This window comes from Phalangium opilio, unplaced genomic scaffold (genome assembly GCF_054372755.1).
Source record: "Phalangium opilio isolate 3A_F unplaced genomic scaffold, DU_Popi_V2 ptg000540l_1, whole genome shotgun sequence".
Classification (NCBI taxonomy): Eukaryota; Metazoa; Arthropoda; class Arachnida; order Opiliones; family Phalangiidae; genus Phalangium; species Phalangium opilio.
This window is the reverse complement of record NW_028324244.1, coordinates 288,124-307,264: the sequence shown is the minus strand read 5'-3', so window position 1 is coordinate 307,264 and position 19,141 is coordinate 288,124. Positions and strand designations below refer to the sequence as shown.

At 40.8% G+C, this 19,141-nt stretch overlaps 1 protein-coding gene across 1 annotated transcript; it reads left to right on the top strand.

Moving 5' to 3' along the window:
* Nucleotides 1-14,660: 14,660 nt before the first annotated feature.
* On the top strand, nt 14,661-18,863 carry LOC149588517 (uncharacterized). The gene is made up of 6 exons (XM_089862542.1): nt 14,661-14,664; nt 14,747-14,782; nt 16,507-16,660; nt 16,731-16,876; nt 17,308-17,446; nt 18,087-18,863. The coding sequence occupies exons 1-6, from the start codon at nt 14,661-14,663 to the stop codon at nt 18,376-18,378; spliced, it is 771 nt and encodes a 256-aa protein (XP_089718668.1). The 3' UTR covers nt 18,379-18,863.
* The last annotated feature ends 278 nt before the right edge of the window (nt 18,864-19,141 follow it).

Below are 19,141 nucleotides of genomic sequence, written 5' to 3'. Positions count from 1 at the left end.
AGATTCAGCGTTCATGGCGCTACTATTGATATTACTTCAATAGTAATTACTTCATGCCTATTTCGAAATTTTTTTTCGGTACCCTTTAATTCGCCGAATGCGTCCGCAAGGGGCGCGCTTTAGAACCTATATTTCCCGCGAAATTTGAAACGCAGCAAAACTTGGCGTGAATATCCATATAGTAGACGATGGTCATTCCCTTTTTCAAGGTCTGAGGGATGAGATTAGATAAAAGAACATCAAGAATTATTAGAATATTAGGGCATCGTTGAAACTTCTAAATTTAAAATAAGGAATTTAAGAATGAAAAAACCTTTTTATTCGTTTAATTTTTCTAGTAAGTTTTTTATTAGGAGTGTCGCCTAACACTAATAGGGGTGTCGCCTATCACTATTAGGAGTGTCGCCTAACACTATTAGGGGTGTCGCCTAACACTATAAAGAGTGTCGCCTAACACTATAAAGAGTGTCGCTTAACACTATTTAGAGTGTCGTCTAACACTATTAAGAGTGTCGTCTAACACTATTAAGAGTGTCGCCTAACACTATTAAGAGTGTTGCCTAACACTATTAAGAGTGTTGCCTAACACTATTAAGAGTGCCGCCTAACACTATTAGGAGTGTCACCTAACACTAATAGGGGTGTCGCCTAACACTAATAGGGGTGTCGCCTAACACTATTAGGAGTGTCGCCTAACACTAATAGGGGTGTCGCCTAACACTATTAAGAGTGTCGCCTAACACTATTAAGAGTGTCGCTTAACACTATTAAGAGTGTCGTCTAACACTATTAAGAGTGTCGTCTAACACTATTAAGAGTGTCGCCTAACACTATTAAGAGTGTTGCCTAACACTATTAAGAGTGTTGCCTAACACTATTAAGAGTGCCGCCTAACACTATTAGGAGTGTCGCCTAACACTAATAGGGGTGTCGCCTAACACTAATAGGGGTGTCGCCTAACACTATTAGGAGTGTCGCCTAACACTAATAGGGGTGTCGCCTAACACTATTAAGAGTGTCGCCTAACACTATTAAGAGTGTCGCTTAACACTATTAAGAGTGTCGTCTAACACTATTAAGAGTGTCGTCTAACACTATTAAGAGTGTCGCCTAACACTATTAAGAGTGTTGCCTAACACTATTAAGAGTGTTGCCTAACACTATTAAGAGTGCCGCCTAACACTATTAGGAGTGTCGCCTAACACTATTAAGATTGTCGCTTAACACCGTTAAGAGTGTCGCTTAAAACCGTTAAGAGTGTCGCCTAACACCGTTAAGAGTGTCGCCTTACACCGTTAAGAGTGTCGCCTAACACCGTTAAGAGTGTCGCCAAACACCTGTAAGAGTGCATAACACGTTTAGCAGTGTTTTATAATGGTACAATACCGCCTGATTACCAATTTCTTAGTTATTTTATTTAAAGGAAAAAAATGTTCTTTGAATATCATCTTTAAATAAATGTTTAACAAATAATATTCTACTCTAATATTCAAACAGTAATGGAAATGAAAGACCTTATTTATGAAACCAGCCATATTATAAATTTCCATGTTTAATTTCAAAGGGTGTTTTTAAAGTGTTGCTTTACACTGAATTTACACCTTAAATTGGCCACAAAAACTAAAGGTAATAAAACTCTTTTTTTTGGGTGTTTTTACGGTGTAAAAAAAGAGTATTCTAAATTTACACCCTTTTAACACATTTTTAACACTTCGATTTCTTAGAGTGTATAGAAATAAACCTATTTTAGCTTCCGCTTCGTTAAATGTATCTCCTCGACTGATTTCTGTCCTTATTGATTTCTGGCGCGCTTTCTTTCGCGCCTTTTCGAAGAAAATGTCATCTTGTCTCGTCCCTGGGGAGGGGGGGGGGCGATTTCTCGGCGGTTACTCGCGACTACCGTTTCATTTTGCGCCTTGCAACCCGAGAATTCAACGAATGCGAAGTTAGTGACCCCGGTTGAATCAAGGCCTAGCCTTAAGACTGACCACATAGACCCTAGTCGAATCTTTCTCCAAGCTTAATCGAGAAATTGTTTTTCCTTCTTCCCATCTTGCCCTAGCGTGGGAGATCACAAGCTCTAATGCTATCTAAGCAGGGTTCGTACGGACCGTGGAAAACCTGGATAAGTCAGGGATTTGGGAAATGGGGGAAAAATTCAGGGATTTAAAGTTTCTTCCTTAAAAGTCAGGGATTTCGTTTGGCTTCGAGCAAACACGTGCCAAGTCACGTGTGACCATGAAGTGGGCTCTGGGAAATACCTTAAAATGGTCAGGGCTAAGCTGGAAAAGTCGGGATTTTCAATATAAAAATTTCGTCCGAACCCTGACCTGATAAGGGCCAAATCCGAGGCTACTTTCAACATTGCCATACATACACAAATACAAACTATACGTTCGTTCCCCCAATAGTGGTCAGAGCGGTGGTAATTACCACCATTGACGTTGGCAAAGCCGATTAACTCGTCTATAGAGATAGGACGGTCTCCGACTGTTTCAATTATCTAAAGGGTTATTTTCTGTTAGACTCAGCAACAATAACGTAATTTCTTTTTTATGCATGGCGTCAATCGTTTTGTCGTTTCTTTAATCGTTTCAAATAAAACTATACATGACTTGGCTTTAAGTGGAGGTTCGAGTACTTTTGGTGGGAATGTCAAGTGACGTCAGAAATTGATTTAAATACGAGGTGTTCCCAAAATGGGTTAAAGTAGCTGCTATGGACGATTTTAAGTCGAAAATGCAACTTTCGAGAGAGAGAGAGAGAGAGAGAGAGAGAGAGAGAGAGAGAGAGAGGGAGGGAGGGAGAGGGAGGGAGGGAGGGGGAGAGAGAGAGAGAGGGGAGGGAGGGAGAAAGTAAGGGTGTCGTTACAACCCCTAAATCTACTTCAGTACCGTTAATTTAGCACCCTTTTCGGAACAACTTGTATAGAGAAATGTTGAGACGTTAATATTAAATGGAAGAAGAAATATTTACGTATTAAAGGGAAAAACAACATTCGGGCTGAAACAACCCCCTGTTAATCCTATGGCCCCTGTAGAAATGTTTCACACGTTGTACATTCGTGTTCGTGCAAAAGAGACCTTATAGGGGAAACTCATTTTTTTTTAACAAAAATATCAAATCTGCTTGCTTCCAAATACAACTAATTAAATCGGAATTAATTTTTTTAAATTCATGATTTAATTCTGGATAAACTAATGAGGGCGTGACTTAAGATTCTCGGAACTCCTTAACGACGTTCCAAATATAAACGTGGTTGGTTAGAGGAGGGGGAGCTGGGAGAAAGGTTTCGTATCATTTTCACTGCCGGTATTTTAAGCAGACTCGATTTCCCATTCCCGGGAGACGAATTTAAATACAATCTTAATATAGATCTCTTCGTGTTTCGTTATATAGGCCTCAAACCCAAATGAGTTGAGTTCTATTCTATCTTCCTCACGCACCTACCTCCTCCAGGGTTCGTACTGAACCTGGATAAGTCAGGGATTTAAAGTTTCTTCCTAAAAATTCAGTGATAGGTCAGGGATTTCGCTTGGTATGTCAAACCAACCTTCCAGCTATGCTAAATATGGGCCCTGGAGTAATTATTTAGTGGGCTCTAGCAGGGATAGATTTAATTTTAGAAGTAGGAATGGAGAACAGAGTAAGTAATCTGGGCGCGCGTCAAAGCTAGTCCCGGACCCCCTTCCCGGGACGGAGGGGGGGTATGAAAGAAGAGGCGGGTCATAGCGACAGAGGTAAAAAGGAATTACGTATTTTTCGCCGTCCCCGTCAGCAACGCCATCAAAACGAAGTTTAAGTGAGCCAATAAGATAATTTAAACTTTTCGTTACGTGTTGGAGGGAGAGAACGCTCTATACTGGGTGGTCTATAAGTCGGACTGATGTAAATGCTAACCGTTCCGTTCTTCATTCCTAGTTCTAAAATTAAATCTATCCCTGGCTTTAGTAAACACGTACTAAAAATGGTCAGGGATATTGACAAGCTGGAAAAGTCAGGGATTTTCAATATGAAAATTTCGTCCGAACCTTGTGATTCAGACCTCCGTCCTCAGGATGTAAGTTTCGAATAAAATCAATGGGTATTATTATCCCCTAATTAAGTCGGGATATTCGTTTTTTACTTCTTCTCGCTCACCGAGTTAGTATATTGGCGATGAAACTGAAGGGAAGATAAGGAAAGAATAGGATGGACCAATTTCGATATCGCCTTAGGAAAGAATCGAAAGAGAAAAAGATATCGGTTTCCTTCTTTCAATTTTGTTATCGCATCCTCCTGGCCCTTTGCGAGCTCTTCAATTTATAGAGACGCCAAACTTATCGACTATTTTAACGTTGAAACTAAAGCCGACCGACCAATCAGAAGCCGGAAGCTTTACACTCTTACGTAAGGCGCGCTAAAGTTCATAGTGTAAAGTAAAATATATATATTTTTGAACGATTGAAGGATTTTATTCGATTCTAATATTTATATTTGGTTTAAGCAATCAAGAAGTGATATCTAGGTTATTAGGGAGAGGTATAAATTCGCCCCACATTTATAATCTAGCTTTATCTCCAGTCCAAACGTTACGTAGCCTGTCCGGAGTTAATCCCCGCCGCCTCTAAATTACAACCAGCATCTCATTGGTTTTTTAAAACTCACGTCAGCGCGACGCGAATGACTAAAATTACAGTCATATTTTCCGACTGAGGAGAGGCTGCGAAATAGCCCGGCCTCCTTTTACGTCCCCCCTTTGTATTTTAAAAGGGGAACTTGGACAATGGCGCACGAATACTTAGGCATCTTATACCTTCTCCCTAATAAAATAGATATCACTTCTTGCTTAAAAGTTGCTGTCAGTTCTAAGTTAATTTAATTAGTTTTTTATGGGTGCGAACCGCTTTACTCGACGCGATTAACTTCAATCATCCCCAATAACTACTAATTCTGTCACTAAACCCTCAATTTCTCCAATTAACTTCATTTCTTCGTAAAACACCCCCCCCCCCTAAATCCTTCTTAACATTTCTTAGTATTTATTTCACCTATCGTTTTTCCAAAACAAATTGAGCGAAAAAAGAGAAGAAATAAGAAATAAATAAAAATGTTTACCGAAATTTGTTTTAAAATGAACCGAAACCATAGGCGGGAAACCTATATCTCGGAATGCCGTATCAACCCGCCTTTCAGCGTGGTAACGTCTCGAGTTTGAAAAATATCGCTGGGAAATCGATGCTTTGATCTGCGCAACCGCGACAACTTTGCTTTTGGTTTCTCTATTCTTAATGGAGGGGGGTTGCTAGCTATTCCGGGTTGGTGCGGATGGAAGCTAGGACTTTGAGATAGATGTCTTTGGAATCAGGGACGTTTTCAGTCGAACGGAGAGCGAACGTGTCCCAAGATCGACGTAGGGACCCGTAACCTAGTCACCGCGTCCTTCCCAAAAATTGGAACATTTAAACTGATTCGTAAAACATTCCACGAATTCGAGTCCTCATTTTTAGTATAGCGAACCACGATATTAAAAACTTTACAATTATTTATTGGGCTCCGTTTTAACCGGATTTCGTTTATACCAGGGATAAAAATTGCAGGTAAATTCCTTTTTAAATTAACCATCTTATAGTATCATTATTAGTTGTCGTGTCGCGCGTGTTTAGACTAAATTTAATATTCGGTGATTTTAATATTTGATTTTGAAACCTTTGTAATAATAAGATAAATGTTAATTAATAATAATATTTAGATACTATATATTCTTATTTATAAATGTTGCTTCGAAATTAATAGCAATATGGATGGGTGGGAAGAGATTTAAAATAAGGGGGTCACGTGACGTAAGAGGTATGACGTAACAAGGTCGGGACTATACGAATTTTTCATAGGAAAAAGTTATAATATACATTTTAAATACATATCCGATACAAACTGCGTGCTGAGGTCTTTTAATTTTTGTTAAATATTATTTTGGGTAAATCGATAAAAATTCGATCGAATTTCTGGTGTAAAGCTCGGGCTTTTTCCTTTTATTCCATCCTCAACGCGCATGCATTCAGCCTATAGCTCTTTTGATTTCTTGTTGTTTTCTTTACATTATTCTTTGAACACACCGCGAAATCTTATATCGTATTTACTAGCTAGCTAGCTTTCCCCTGCCGTTACCCCCTTCTCCGTCTTTGTCAGCCAACGATTCATTGTCCGAGTGCGTGGGGGTGGAGGAGGCGTGCCGTGGACTGCGTGTTTCGTAGCTCGAGTTTCCTTCTTCATCCCTTGCCTACACTGGACCCTCTCTGTCTTATAACTTACTCCCTTCCTTGTCTTTGGACCTCAAAACAATGACAAATTGGATGGGAAAAAGAGCTAGGGACACGTAAGCTTTAAAGGCCGACTTCCAGCGAAAAGGGTTTAAGGGAACTGAAAACCGAGCATCGAGACTAACAATGTCCCAGCGACCGTGCCGATTTTAGAAGCCCCGCTGGGGTAAAAGTTGGGAGGGTTCTCGTTAACTGAAAGCCGTGCAATGCGGTTCTAGCGAACTGAAGATGAACAATAGTAATCCTTTTAAATTTATTTCCTCTCGAATTTTTGCTTTCCCCTGAAGGAAATTCTCTATTGTGTATCTTCAGTTCGCTAGAACCGCATTGCACGGCTTTCAGTTAGCTAGAACCCTTCCAACTTTTGACCCAGCGGGGATTCGAAAATCGGCACCGTCGCTGGGACATTGTTAGTCTCGATGCTCGGTTTTCAGTTCGCTAGAACTCTTTTCGATGGAAGTCGGCCTTTAAGAGAGAGGCAAGTACCGTCCCTTATGGTTTGCTTTTATCAGAAGTATATTATACTTATGGAATGTATCTTTTAACTAAATAGAAAGCGGGGGGTGGGTCCGCCTGAATTTCCTCCTCCTTCAATGGGCGAGAAGATTTAATTAAAAATAGGCGTTATGTCTTTGGGCAGATATCCGTGACATTGGGATATTTGTACTGATCTTAAGAACTCGTAGTTGACCATATTTAAGACCCCGGGGTACGTGCCTAATGTCTAATGGATATTTATGATTTCGAAGGTGAAATTCTGATTAGGTTACTTCAAAGGAGTTTAAACATTCAAAGCCCACACTATATTTCTCAATTAAATATTTCCAGAGCCCGAAGAGATGGGCTCGTTTAAAATGGCTGACTGTAGTGTAAAGCTTCGCGATTAGGGCTCGAAAATTTCAAATTTAATTGGGAGGATTTTAAGCCTTTCAGCTAGAAAGGGGGATTTTAATCTCTATTTTTCCGTCTACCGCTTCCAAGAAGTTGGCCTAAGGGCCATCAAGAATCGGGTCATAATAAAAGCAAGAAGTGATATCTAGTTTATTAGGGAGAAGAGCCTAAGTATTCGCGCGCCATAGTCCCAGTTCCCCTTTCAAAATACAAGGGGGGGGGACGTAAAAGGAGGCCCCGGGCTAATTTGCCTCCTCTCCTCGGTCGGAAAATATGACTGTAATTTTCGTCATTCGCGTCGCCGCGTTAACGTGTGTTTTCAAGAACCAATGAGATGCTGGTTGTAATTTACAGGCGGCGGGGATTAACTCCGGACCTACTTAACGTTTGGACTGGAGATAAAGCTAGATTATAAATGTGGGACGAATTTATATCTTCTCCCTAATAAACTAGATATCACTTCTTGGTAAAAGCTTAGCGATATACTCTTGAAAATAATTAAGAAAAAAGTTGAAAAACCCTCATTATCGAACCACATTTTAAATAATTACCAGGCTTTTGATCTACTTGCTTTGCTTTTTTCCTTATATATAGTTTATAGTTTATAGACTACAGGAGGACTCGCACCATTTACACGAGGAGATCTGTACTGGCTTGAGACTCTCAGGCCTCCTCGCGTAACGCCTGAAGCCTGGCCTCCTGGTCTATAAACTATCCAGTGACACTTTTATTAAGCAATCCCATCTTTCTCTTCGGGGATGTATAGAGTAAACGAGTAAACAAACATATCTTGGCGACGTTCAGGTTCCTCCTCCCCTTCCCTCGTGTTTACCAATAATAATTCCAATAGAAAACGTATTAGCATAGACGTCATTCCATAGCAAAAATACATAAATTGGATTCCGTTAGGATACCATATACTCAAGTCCATCTTTTTGATCTCATGTAATATTAAACCCAAGGCCATGCATGGATGGTAGTCCACCACGTGGTGCTTTGGCTTCGCGGTTCATTATCGGGGATGAATTTCGTGGCTGCGTTAATTGGAATTGAGAGCGGTATACCGAGGGGCTAATCACTGTCAGATTTCCTCTACACCGATTACGGATTACGCGTAATCATTAGCACAGTCAAGGGCAGTTCTTTTGAAGATTACGCGTAGCGTACTCACTTTAGTACTGTACAGTCAAAGGTAAAACTGCGTACACCTATTAAACCAAAGAGAATATACCAAGAGGAGCAGAAACTTTGTAAATAGGGACTGGCTCTGAATTTGGAGAAACTAGTTCCGATTGTTCACGTGACCATGTCGTCTACTTGAAAATTACCTTTTGTACCAGAGATCAACCCAGGCTTTGCCACCACCAAAAATAAGCAGCCGACATAATTTAACCAATAAAAGGCGTCGCTGCTTAGCCAATCAACAAAAACCGGATCTAGTTACTCCAAAACCGTGGCCGGGCTTTTCAAAACCCCTGTGAAAGGCTAGACTTTCCGCTCCTCTTGGTATATTCTCTTTGATTAAACCGAGTGACCGGCCCCTCGCTGTATATTTACGGCCCCTATCCCAACAATTTTCAACCAGAGTTTGCGACGAAAACTTACTAGCGAAGCTTGGTAATCTTACCGGGAATTTTTAAGGCAAAGTAAAGCGACATTTTGTGCCAAATTCAATAGCTACTGTTTTAAAACGTCCGCTGTTTTATCTATTTTAAAATTTTCCATGGCCACCGGATTAATCCCCGAATGAACCGAGTGTTTCTAGGCATGAATTGGTCAATTCTCTGTGGCATTTTCCGGGTGTTTTTGAGTTTTGGATGGGAAAAGCGAACCAACCCCCTTAGTTCGTTGGCTTAATCGAGCCTCAAAATCGAATGAAGAAAGATGGCTTTAGTTTGTATTAAAGCTTTACTTCGTCCTTCTAACTAACCCAAATTATATTAAAGCTGAAAAAGGTTTATACACCGCCGCTTTAGTTACGGTTTACGACGTATTCGGCTTGCCTCGATGGACCAATTCTTGTTCGTCGGGGTAATTCGGTTTTATCGGGTTTTAGTAGATGGGGAAGGCATTTCGATACCAGGATCTCGTTGGAAACGCTCCTCGTTCTGACCAGTCCTATAAAAGGAAATAAAGGCATCGTAAATCAAATGGTACCGTATATGTTCTTCGATCAACTTGACCCTATTGGACAAAGCAACAGTGATTATTCCGTCGCGGAGTAATTGACTATATACAAAAAATCCCCGTCGCGTTAAAATAGTCCTTGACCAAGTCTTTGCATGGGTTTGTTATTATTCCGCATTGCGGAGGGCTATAAGACCAGTCGAACTCAACACGACCAATAATTCTAGGCTATCTCTGAAAGTGTCATACTTATAATATAGTGTCTTTTACACTTATGGGTGCTAGCTTTAATCTAGAAATACGCGCGGCAAAAGAGGCAATTTTATTTTTCAATCTTTCGGGGGAAACCCCTTGGCGCCAATTTTGAATTTAAAGCTTAATGGAATGGGTTTTATTTTCCCCCCAAATTTTATTACAGAGCGAAAATAATTTTGTTTTTCTAGCTCGAAGTATGTGGAAACCCTTTAGGGACATTTTTATTAAGTTTTATGGTCTTATTTTGGCGGCGAATACCTACTACTAATTTAATTATAATCATACGTCCACTGTTGGCAACTCCGGTTCCCTCCGAGAGAGATGATAATAAAAGGAGTCATTTCGAACTATGAGACGCCTGAAATTCGAAAATTTTCTTAATAAGGTATACTTTATTTGAAATTTATTTTTATCAGTTAAAGGCCGACTTCCATCGAAAAGAGTTCTAGCGAACTGAAAACCGAGCATCGAGACTAACAATTAATGGAGCGACCGTGCCGATTTTCGAAGCCCCGCTGGGGTAAAAGATGGAAGGGTTCTCGCTAACTGAAAGCCGTGCAATGTGGTTCTAGCGAACTGAAGATACACAATAGAGAATTTCATTCAGGGGAAGGAAAAAATTCGAGAGGAAATAAATTTAAAATGATTTCTATTGTTCATCTACAGTTGGCTAGAACCACATTGCACGGCTTTCAGTTTGCTAGAACCCTTCCAACTTTTGACCCAGCGGGGCTTCGAAAATCGGCACCGTCGCTTCATTGTTAGTCTCGATGCTCGGTTTTCAGTTCGCTGGAAGTCGGCCTTTAAAGACCCTTTAACAATGGCTCGGCTGCAGTTAGGCGTAAGAAGTAAGAAGAGTGGGAAAAGCTTGGGGGGTGGGAAGGCGTTAATTTATTCTATCCTATAGCTTAGGAACGGAGAAATTTATTAATAGAGTAGGAGTTTGAAGATTAAAGCAAATTCGAGTTTGTTTATATAGTTACATTTTCCTTTAAGCCCTGGTGTTTGCTTTCTCGTCGCCATGCAGTCCCTCGTCACCAAAAAAATATTTCATCTTGTCCTCGGGCGCCACCTTTCCTTCACAGCCCCCCCCCCCCGCCCTCTGGCACTCTCAAATTCTCTTTTCCTAATAACTCGGTCTCTTCTTTACTCTCGCTCCCTGAGGAGGAGTCTCTCCACCTCTTGTTTTGACACCAACGACTCTTTACCTTATAATCTCGCGCTTTCTTCTATAGCGGTATAACGGAGGTATACTCCGAGTTAAGCCTATTATACGTTTAATGAAGTCCTAACATGAGGAAATTTGATTGGCGTAGTCGTTTAGTTCGTAATTAGTAGGACTGTTCACGAGCCGCGCTGAGCGAGCTTTTTAAAAGCTCGGCTCGGCTCGAGTCAAAAAAACGGCGGCTCGGCTCGACTCGAGCCGAGCTGGGTCTTGGCTCGGCTCTAGCTCGGCTCGGCTCGAAAATGATCGAGCCGAGCCGAGCTGGCTCGATTAACATATACATGTTTAAAAAAAATTGCTACTACCAACGTCAAACTTGAGAATGACTATAAATGCCATCCCATGTTTAGGAATGTAGTGGTTCAGTAAAACCCGCTCTTTAAAATATGCTCAAGGTTAGAGACGAGAGATTTTTCCCACGCTTTATTTCATGTAAAAATACAACGGAACGCTATTGGTGGAGAGAATAAAGACTAAAAGGAAAGCACTATATCAGTGACTAAGCTCGCGAGCCGGCTCGCGAGTCGGCTCGGCTCGATGCCTATCGGCTCGGCTCGGCTCGACCATAAAAAAGCTCGCTCGTTAATTAATCGAGCCGCAAAAGTGGCGGCTCGGCTCGGCTCGAACTCGGCTCGCTCGTCACGAGCCCGAGCTGGCTCGAGCTCGTGAACAGTCCTAGTAATTAGGCTTCTTCGCGAACTAGGGACTACTTTCTAACGTCAGTTTTATCATTTGGAGCGGGTATAAGGCTAAATACAAGCGTCATACGTTTAGAATGTTTTTTAAAAATTGATCCGAAAGGTCCATCAAGGGAGAAGGGGGGATAAAGAATGTTTACGGTCTTTCTATGGACGACTATTTTATCCAATCCGGGAGCGTTTTTCTTCTTTTGACGGAGGAGTATTATATAAATAGCCTCTTCTCTCGCGCCTATAGAAAGGTTTCGCCGCTTCTTAGTGCGGCCTTTCAATGTAAGTAAGGACTCTGGTGGAATGATAGCCCTTTGTAAATAAGACTTCTGCTGCAGTTTTCTTTCTCATCCTCAAAATGGCGATCCCCAGCTTCCCCCATCTTCGATCTTAGGTCTTGGGTCCGAGCCGCGCCTCGCTACCCTATCTTAAGCCTAAACCTCGTTACCTCATCAATGGGCTTAGTCCTAGCTGGGAAATAAGAGTTTCTGGACAAACGTATAAGTGGAATTCCCTCGAGTCTCGATTCCCTCGTCAAGATGCGCCAAGTACTTTATCATTTTCTTCGATAGCGTTTCAGTATAGATTTTCTCTCGCCTAGTTACCAAGTATCATCTTCTATTTCCCGTCGTCGCTAAGCCTACCTAGTTTCGTAGTGATTACGTAACACCGTAGGCCAACCGAGGCTTAAATTAATTTTAAAATTAGACGAAGATTAAAGTCGCTTGTGATAAAACTCTGTAATATTACGTACCAAGAAAGAGTTTTCTTAGTACGCGAGATCAAGTTCTCTAAGCTCTAGTTTGAGCGTCGTATAGGTCAAGGGGTTATTTTTGGAGATGGTATGACCGCGTTTCACTGAGAGGGTGGGCGTTTCGCGAATGGTAGAAGAAATGGCTTGTGAGTTTTGGATTGGAAAGGTTCGCGGAAAGCGGTTAAGCCGAACGTCAAAGTACATGACCTGGAAAACTAGGGTATGACTTTCAGAATGAAGGGCCGTAAAAAAATCAATGGAATTGTCACTTATTTCGCGCTCGATTTGAACGGCTCCGGATGTGTCGGTGACGTGGTTACGTTTACCCAATGAAGAATGTGTCTTCTTCGTCGTTCCTTCCTCGGGGAACGAGTCTAATTGGATTTCTAGGTATAGCGCTCTATACCATGGGCTTATCGCGTCAAAAACCTATATAGTTTGAAATTTTCGGGAAAATTCTAGAATAAGGCTCGGCAACTTTTCCTTGGCATTGGAAACATGTTTTTCCAGACTCGTTACCAAGAACAGTTTTCCGGAAATATATAGATGAAAGTTTGAAGTGAAGCCGAATTATTCGAGTAACTTGGAAAAATGAAAAGCATTGGTTCCTCAATTAAAGTCTAGAATGTCTCCCAATAAATCCCTTCTCCATTTCAAAAAATAATTTTCGTCAAATTTTAATTTAAGGGAATTGTAGGTTTTCCGGCCGAATATTTCTTCTTTCATATTTGAATCCGCATATTGAAAATTTGATTATTTTAAAATTTCAACGCTGCTTGCCTTTGGAAAAATTTAATCCAGACTTATATATTTCGATAGATTCGTAATAGCCCGTTATTGTCAGTTTTCAGTTAAATTAATTTTTACATTAACTCTAAAATTAATCGAAGCCAATTAAACGCGAAAGGAGTAATCTCGATCTAATAAAATAAAATCTACCCATCGATGACTCGCCTACATTTTTGACCCTTTAGAAAGTACGTGACCTCGGTTTCTTCAAAGAGGGATGAATAAGAAGGGAGAATCGTTCTGGCAGATACCACGACATACAGTGGCGCGCAACTTAGACGCGCAAGCCATTGGTAAAGGCGCGCCTTGTTGGAAACGAGGGATATACACCCTTTCGACGAGTCTAAGAGGGAAAGGCGCGGGGGTAAAAACTCTGCCTTCCATCTCGCTTTTTAGTGCCTGCGCTGTAGGCGTTTTGGATCTGAGAGTGCGCAAACACGGCACTGGAGCAACCCCCTTGTATCTCCCGCCTACCCCCTTTTCCCGTACAAGCTTATACGAGCTAGAGCAAGGAGGCTTGAAGGCATGCGCGAGAACGTACGCTCTAGCTCTCGCCGTCAGGGGGTAGTTGTAACCATGGTAACAGGGGGAACGGCACAGTACCGACCGTTTTAGGGAGGCGGTACGACTACGCGCATTTTGTCTGACTCTGAGTCTCCCCTCTTTATACATTCTCATTGGTTTCTTCGAATTCCTACGCCGAGAAATCTTCCAGAAGGGAAACACGGAGGCGGGGGGGGGGGATTTCTCCTTAACCAACTGGTGCCTAATTGATTTAGCCATTCTTAAACCCAAATATCCGAAAGGTCCATGGTAAAAAGAACGCTTTATTCCTTCTCGGTGTTAATGCCGCTCTTACTAAATTAGATTAGAGACAGTCGTGTGATAATGAAAACGAATCTCTCCCGCGGGAAATCCGTGTCAAAAACGCTTAAATTCGTAATTAAACGAATGAATAATGAATGAATGATTCGAGGTTTACCGACTAACGAGGATGTAAACAAACAAATGCGGATCATGCCGGAATTTGGCTTAAAATCTACTTTATCCGTATTAAAGGCCGACTTCCAGCGAAACTGAAAACCGAGCATCGAGACTAACAATGTCCCAGCGACCGTGCCGATTTTCGAAGCCCCGCTGGGTCAAAAGCTAACTGAAAGCCGTGCAATGTGGCTCTAGCGAACAATAGAAATCCTGTTAAATTTATTTCCTCTCGAATTTTTCCTTTCCCCTGAAGGAAATTCTCTATTGTGTATCTTCAGTTCGCTAGAACCACATTGCATGGCTTTCAGTTAGCTAGAACCCTTCCATATTTTACCCCAGCGGGGATTCGAAAATCGGCACGGTCGTTGGGACATTGTTAGTCTCGATGCTCGGTTTTCAGTTCGCTAGAACACTTTTCGATGGAAGTCGGCCTTTAAGACAATTGATCTTGATTTTATTTTATTGTACTTTCTCTTTCAGCGTCTTAATCGGACGCCGCGTGGGTGGTTTGATTCGGTTCAGCGTCATTAAGGTTTCTAACGTAATATTGAATCCTAACGAGCGCCACCTCCTTCAAGAGAACAGCGCCACCGTTTTTTATCGGAGCTTCGTTAACTGTATATATATGACATTCTTATGGCGCACTAATGGGTGAGTTGAACGGCCATATTTACTTCGAAAAATTAAATTTGATTTTAAAATTTCTTAAAATTTTTGGGGTTCTTCTTTTCAGAATTACACGTACCCCTAATTTTACTGTTCTTCATTCGTAAGTAATCATTTTATTTCTCTTAATCAAAGACAATTATACCATAAGTTCATAAGATATGTTCCGAAATAAGTTTGTAATGTCTGGTAACTTAAGAAACTGGAGCTTGTCATGAAGTGAGTGAGTGAGGTCATAGATTCGAGGTAAAGCGACGCATGCCTGGTTTTGACGCTGTCAAAGGCTTAGTAATGCAGACTAAATAGGACCTAGATGGAAGTCCTGCAAAACTAATTAACCGTCCGAGTGTAGTACTTCAATTCTCGCTTCCGTCGTTCTGCTAGAACTAGCTCGAGCTGTAAGTCTCTCAGTGGCATTACGAAGTATAGGTAGTGTCATACTTATGGTAGGAACATATCTTATAAACTTATGTTATACTTAACGGGAAGTGAGACACTTCCAAGCTGAGATGTTTTTTCATTCAAGGATGAGTTTAGAATATTAGTCTCTCCGTATTCTTAGTACTAAAATAAATGAATTATTTCCTTTTTACTATAAAAAAAATATATCCTTTGGAACCGTTTCCATTCTTTTGACGAACCCGTAGGCCTATAGCAATCTTCAAAATAGAGTTTAAACCATTTTGTTAAAAAGAAAGAAAAAAAATTCTTCAACGCTGTAACGCTTCTGTAAGCATTTTCCATTCTGTCTCCATAAATCAAAACCTTCTCTCTTTCTTAGGCCTAAATCCTTTTGGAAAAAGAAGCCCAAAAAAACTTTTCAGTTCAGCAAAAATCGTATCCATAAATTATCCTCACTCGTAACTTCCATACCATAAAGTAGTTAGGCCCGAAAACTCAAAAACTCTCGATAGGCTTAGCGCCGCGTGCATTTTTAATTAACGACCCTATTAAGTTTGACCCCTCACCTCTCCCACCTTTTTTTGGTACGTACCTTTGAAATTTTGTCGGTGTAAACTCATTTTCAACAGCGGGAAGTAAATTGAGATTCTTTTTTTATTTTAAATTTAAGTAAGGAAAGGGTTTAGAGCTCGATTAAACCGTGCGGAAAGCGGGAAAAGATTCGTCCACGGTGAAAAAGAGGAGTTAAGAGAGGAGGCGGAATGGCGGGAAAAATTCCTCCACGTTGCCATGGTTACCGCTATCTCTCGTTCTCGGTTCACGCGCCCTTTTCTCTCTTTTACCCGGGATCCGCTTTTCCCGGATCTATTAGAGTCTACTTGACAATTCATCCGAGATGAAATATAAGCTTGTCGCCTAGATTTCCTTCCTTTCTCTCTCCCTCCCTCCCTCCCTCCTTCCATCTCTTTCGGGTTCCTTGTCAAGTTATTTTTGGGCTCTCTCTCTTATAACGTGTTTACTTTACCTGGTACATTTTTAATCGGAAAATCAAGTCGATATTCCTGTTCAGCACCGTCAAATTATCAAACGTATCTTTTCTTAACCAAAACCGAGCAAACTTTAGGACAAGAAGGTACCAACAACCGCAAAGTCAACGTGTAGAGTCATTTCTTTCCCATAGTGATATCTCCCCCCCCTTCCGGGGCAAATAGTATTCTCTCCCTTACTAAGTTTCCCCCAACGTTGGGGATACACAGTTCACTTCCCCTTGCTACCGAAATTACTCTAGAACCGACTACTCGTTTCTTAGGTCTGGTTCCAGCGTTTGCTGGCAGGTGGTGCCACAATCTGACCTCTCCCCTTGAATACATTCGCGAGCGCGCGTTTATTTAAATGTTGTTTCTTTTTTTTTATTTTTGTTTTCAGCATTGTTACGCGTTGCTAACGGCCAGTACGTCGATCACCCCGGTGATTGCGACTCGCAGAATGTCGAAAGGTGCGCGTCCGGCGTGAAAGATATGTATGGAATGCAAGATATGTTGGCCAATAACAATCCCGAAGAGTTACAAGAACTTTGCCGGTATGAAAGGTTATTTCATTCCCGATTTTATTTAAGCCTTGGATAATTAAACGTTATATACTCCCTATAGTTACACTCAAGAAGCTATGAATTGCATTAACGTTTACGTTGTCCGGTGCTTGGACAGCACTCATCGTAACTTGTACCGAGACATGACCGCTGGTCTTCAAGATTTCATTAACGAATTCTGCGACGAAAACTCGGAATTTAGTAAAGGCGAGTGAGGTCTTATAGATATTTTAAACGCGCGGAGGATTCGTACCACCATTTACATCACCGGAAGCAGGCCGGCCTTCCTGGAGGAGAGAAACCCGTCTGCTTTTTGTCCTCCAGGTAGCCCGGCCTGCTTCCGTAGGATTCGTACCACCATTTACACCGGAAGCAGGCCGGGCTACCTGGAGGAGAGAAAACTGTCTGCTTTTTGTCCTCCATGCAGGTAGTCCGGCCTGCTTCCGGAGGATTCGTACCACCATTTACACCGGAAGCAGGCCGGGCTACCTGGAGGAGAGAAACCTGTCTGCTCTATGTCCTCCAGGTAGCCCGGCCTGCTTCCGGTGATGTAAATGGTGCGGTATGAAGCCTCCATGTGTGTAAGGACTCGCTTAAATAGGGAAACTGATTTTAATTCTTGATATTTCTCTACGTAGAATACCGTCGACATTTAACGTGTTACAACAATTTAACAGCGAAATACCAGGAGTGCGCGGACATCATTGTCAAAGCTGAGGAATTGGTCGGCTCCAGCAAGAAATTCACGATAAAAGAAGCGCTTAAGATCATCTGTTGGTTAGTCACCTTGCATCTTTTTTTCGTTTAGCTTCGCACACCAGCAGTATAAGATCAACCTCGCAACTCTGTCCTCCAATCAAAATGGAACTTTGGCATGACGTTATTACTTTTTCGCTGAACGGCGGCTTCTGGAAACGTTATCCTAAACTATATTCTATTTGCCTTTGGGCCGTGAACTTTTTGTTTTACCGTCTTAGCTCTCGCATCTTCATCTTTTACCCCATTTTTTATCCCTTCTCTTTTGAGTATAACTAACTACATAAGTTTATAAGATATGTTCCTCCCATAAGTATGAGAGACTTACAGCTCGAGCTAGTTGTAGCAGAACGACAAGCGAGAATTGAAGTACTACACTCGGTTAGTTAGTTTTGCAGGACTTCCACCTTCCTATTAGTCTGCATTACTAAGCCTTTGACGGCGCCAAAACCAGGCATGCGTCACTTTACCTCGAATCTATGACCTACCTCATTCACTTCATGGCAAGCTCCAGTTTGTAAGTTACCAGTGACAAACTTATGGAAGGAACATATCTTACGAACTTATGATATCTATACGTAACGTAACTAATATAATTAATCTTATTTCCTTCCTTCATTCCTCTTGTCCTTTCACCCGATAAAACCGGCAATGGCAACAGCAATTATTACCGAAGTGTGGATTGCTACCATCGCGTCACTTTGGACCATTGTTCGCGAGAAGCGGCAAATTTCGCTGACGTCATTTTCCATAAAATTCTGGCCAATAACACGCGACTTTTACAGTGCGACAAACATAAGTCTCACGATCCTTCTTGTAAGACTATAAATACTGCCTTTTCGTACAAATCCAACGCCGCTGTCGCTAAAAACTCTAATTTGATGGCGGCCCTAATTTCCGCGTTCATTTATTTCGCGATTTCGCGTTTCATTTATATTTCGCGTAACCTATAGCTAATTGGTAACTTTAGTAAATTTCTAAATCACCGCGCGGGATTATGGTAGAAATATTTCAGATCGAAAAATAGGCTTATATTTTTGAAAAAAAAAAAAATGTTTCCTGCCATCTACGTTAATTAGTTCAATTAAGAAGGCGTTAATTAGACCCCGTATTTAAATGTTTAGGATGTATCCCGCGCGAGTTTTAACTCGATTAAATGGCTCAAAACTTTAATTGATATAGAGTAAAAATTAGGGAGGGCGAAAGTGTTTAATATTTGTCCAAAATCTTTCGCGATATAATTACACAATCGTTGGCTTTACTCGGCTTAATTAGTTTTACGTAATTTCAAAATAGAATACAATACGCGCTAAACAATATTTGCTTTATCAGATTAGCCTAACATCCTCCGTAGAGGATGAATTAAAATTTGAAGCTTTATTTAGATTGACTTATATATGTAACGAGATATTTTATAATAAAATTAATATAAATATTACCAACGGAAGCTTCTAGCCTCAATGTTTAATTTATTTCTCTTAAAAAGATTTTTATTTTTCTCTCTCTTTAAAAAAAAAATAATATAAAATATAAAAATTAAAATACCTTTTCAGAATATTTCTTTGAAAATAAAAACAAATCCTAGGCCCCCTAATTCTTTGCTAAAAATAACTCGGATTTATTTAATATTAAGAATTAATATATTTTCCAAATTTCTATTTATTAATATCCCAATTCAAAGAATTTATTTTAAAATTAGTTTTCATGAAATAAAAA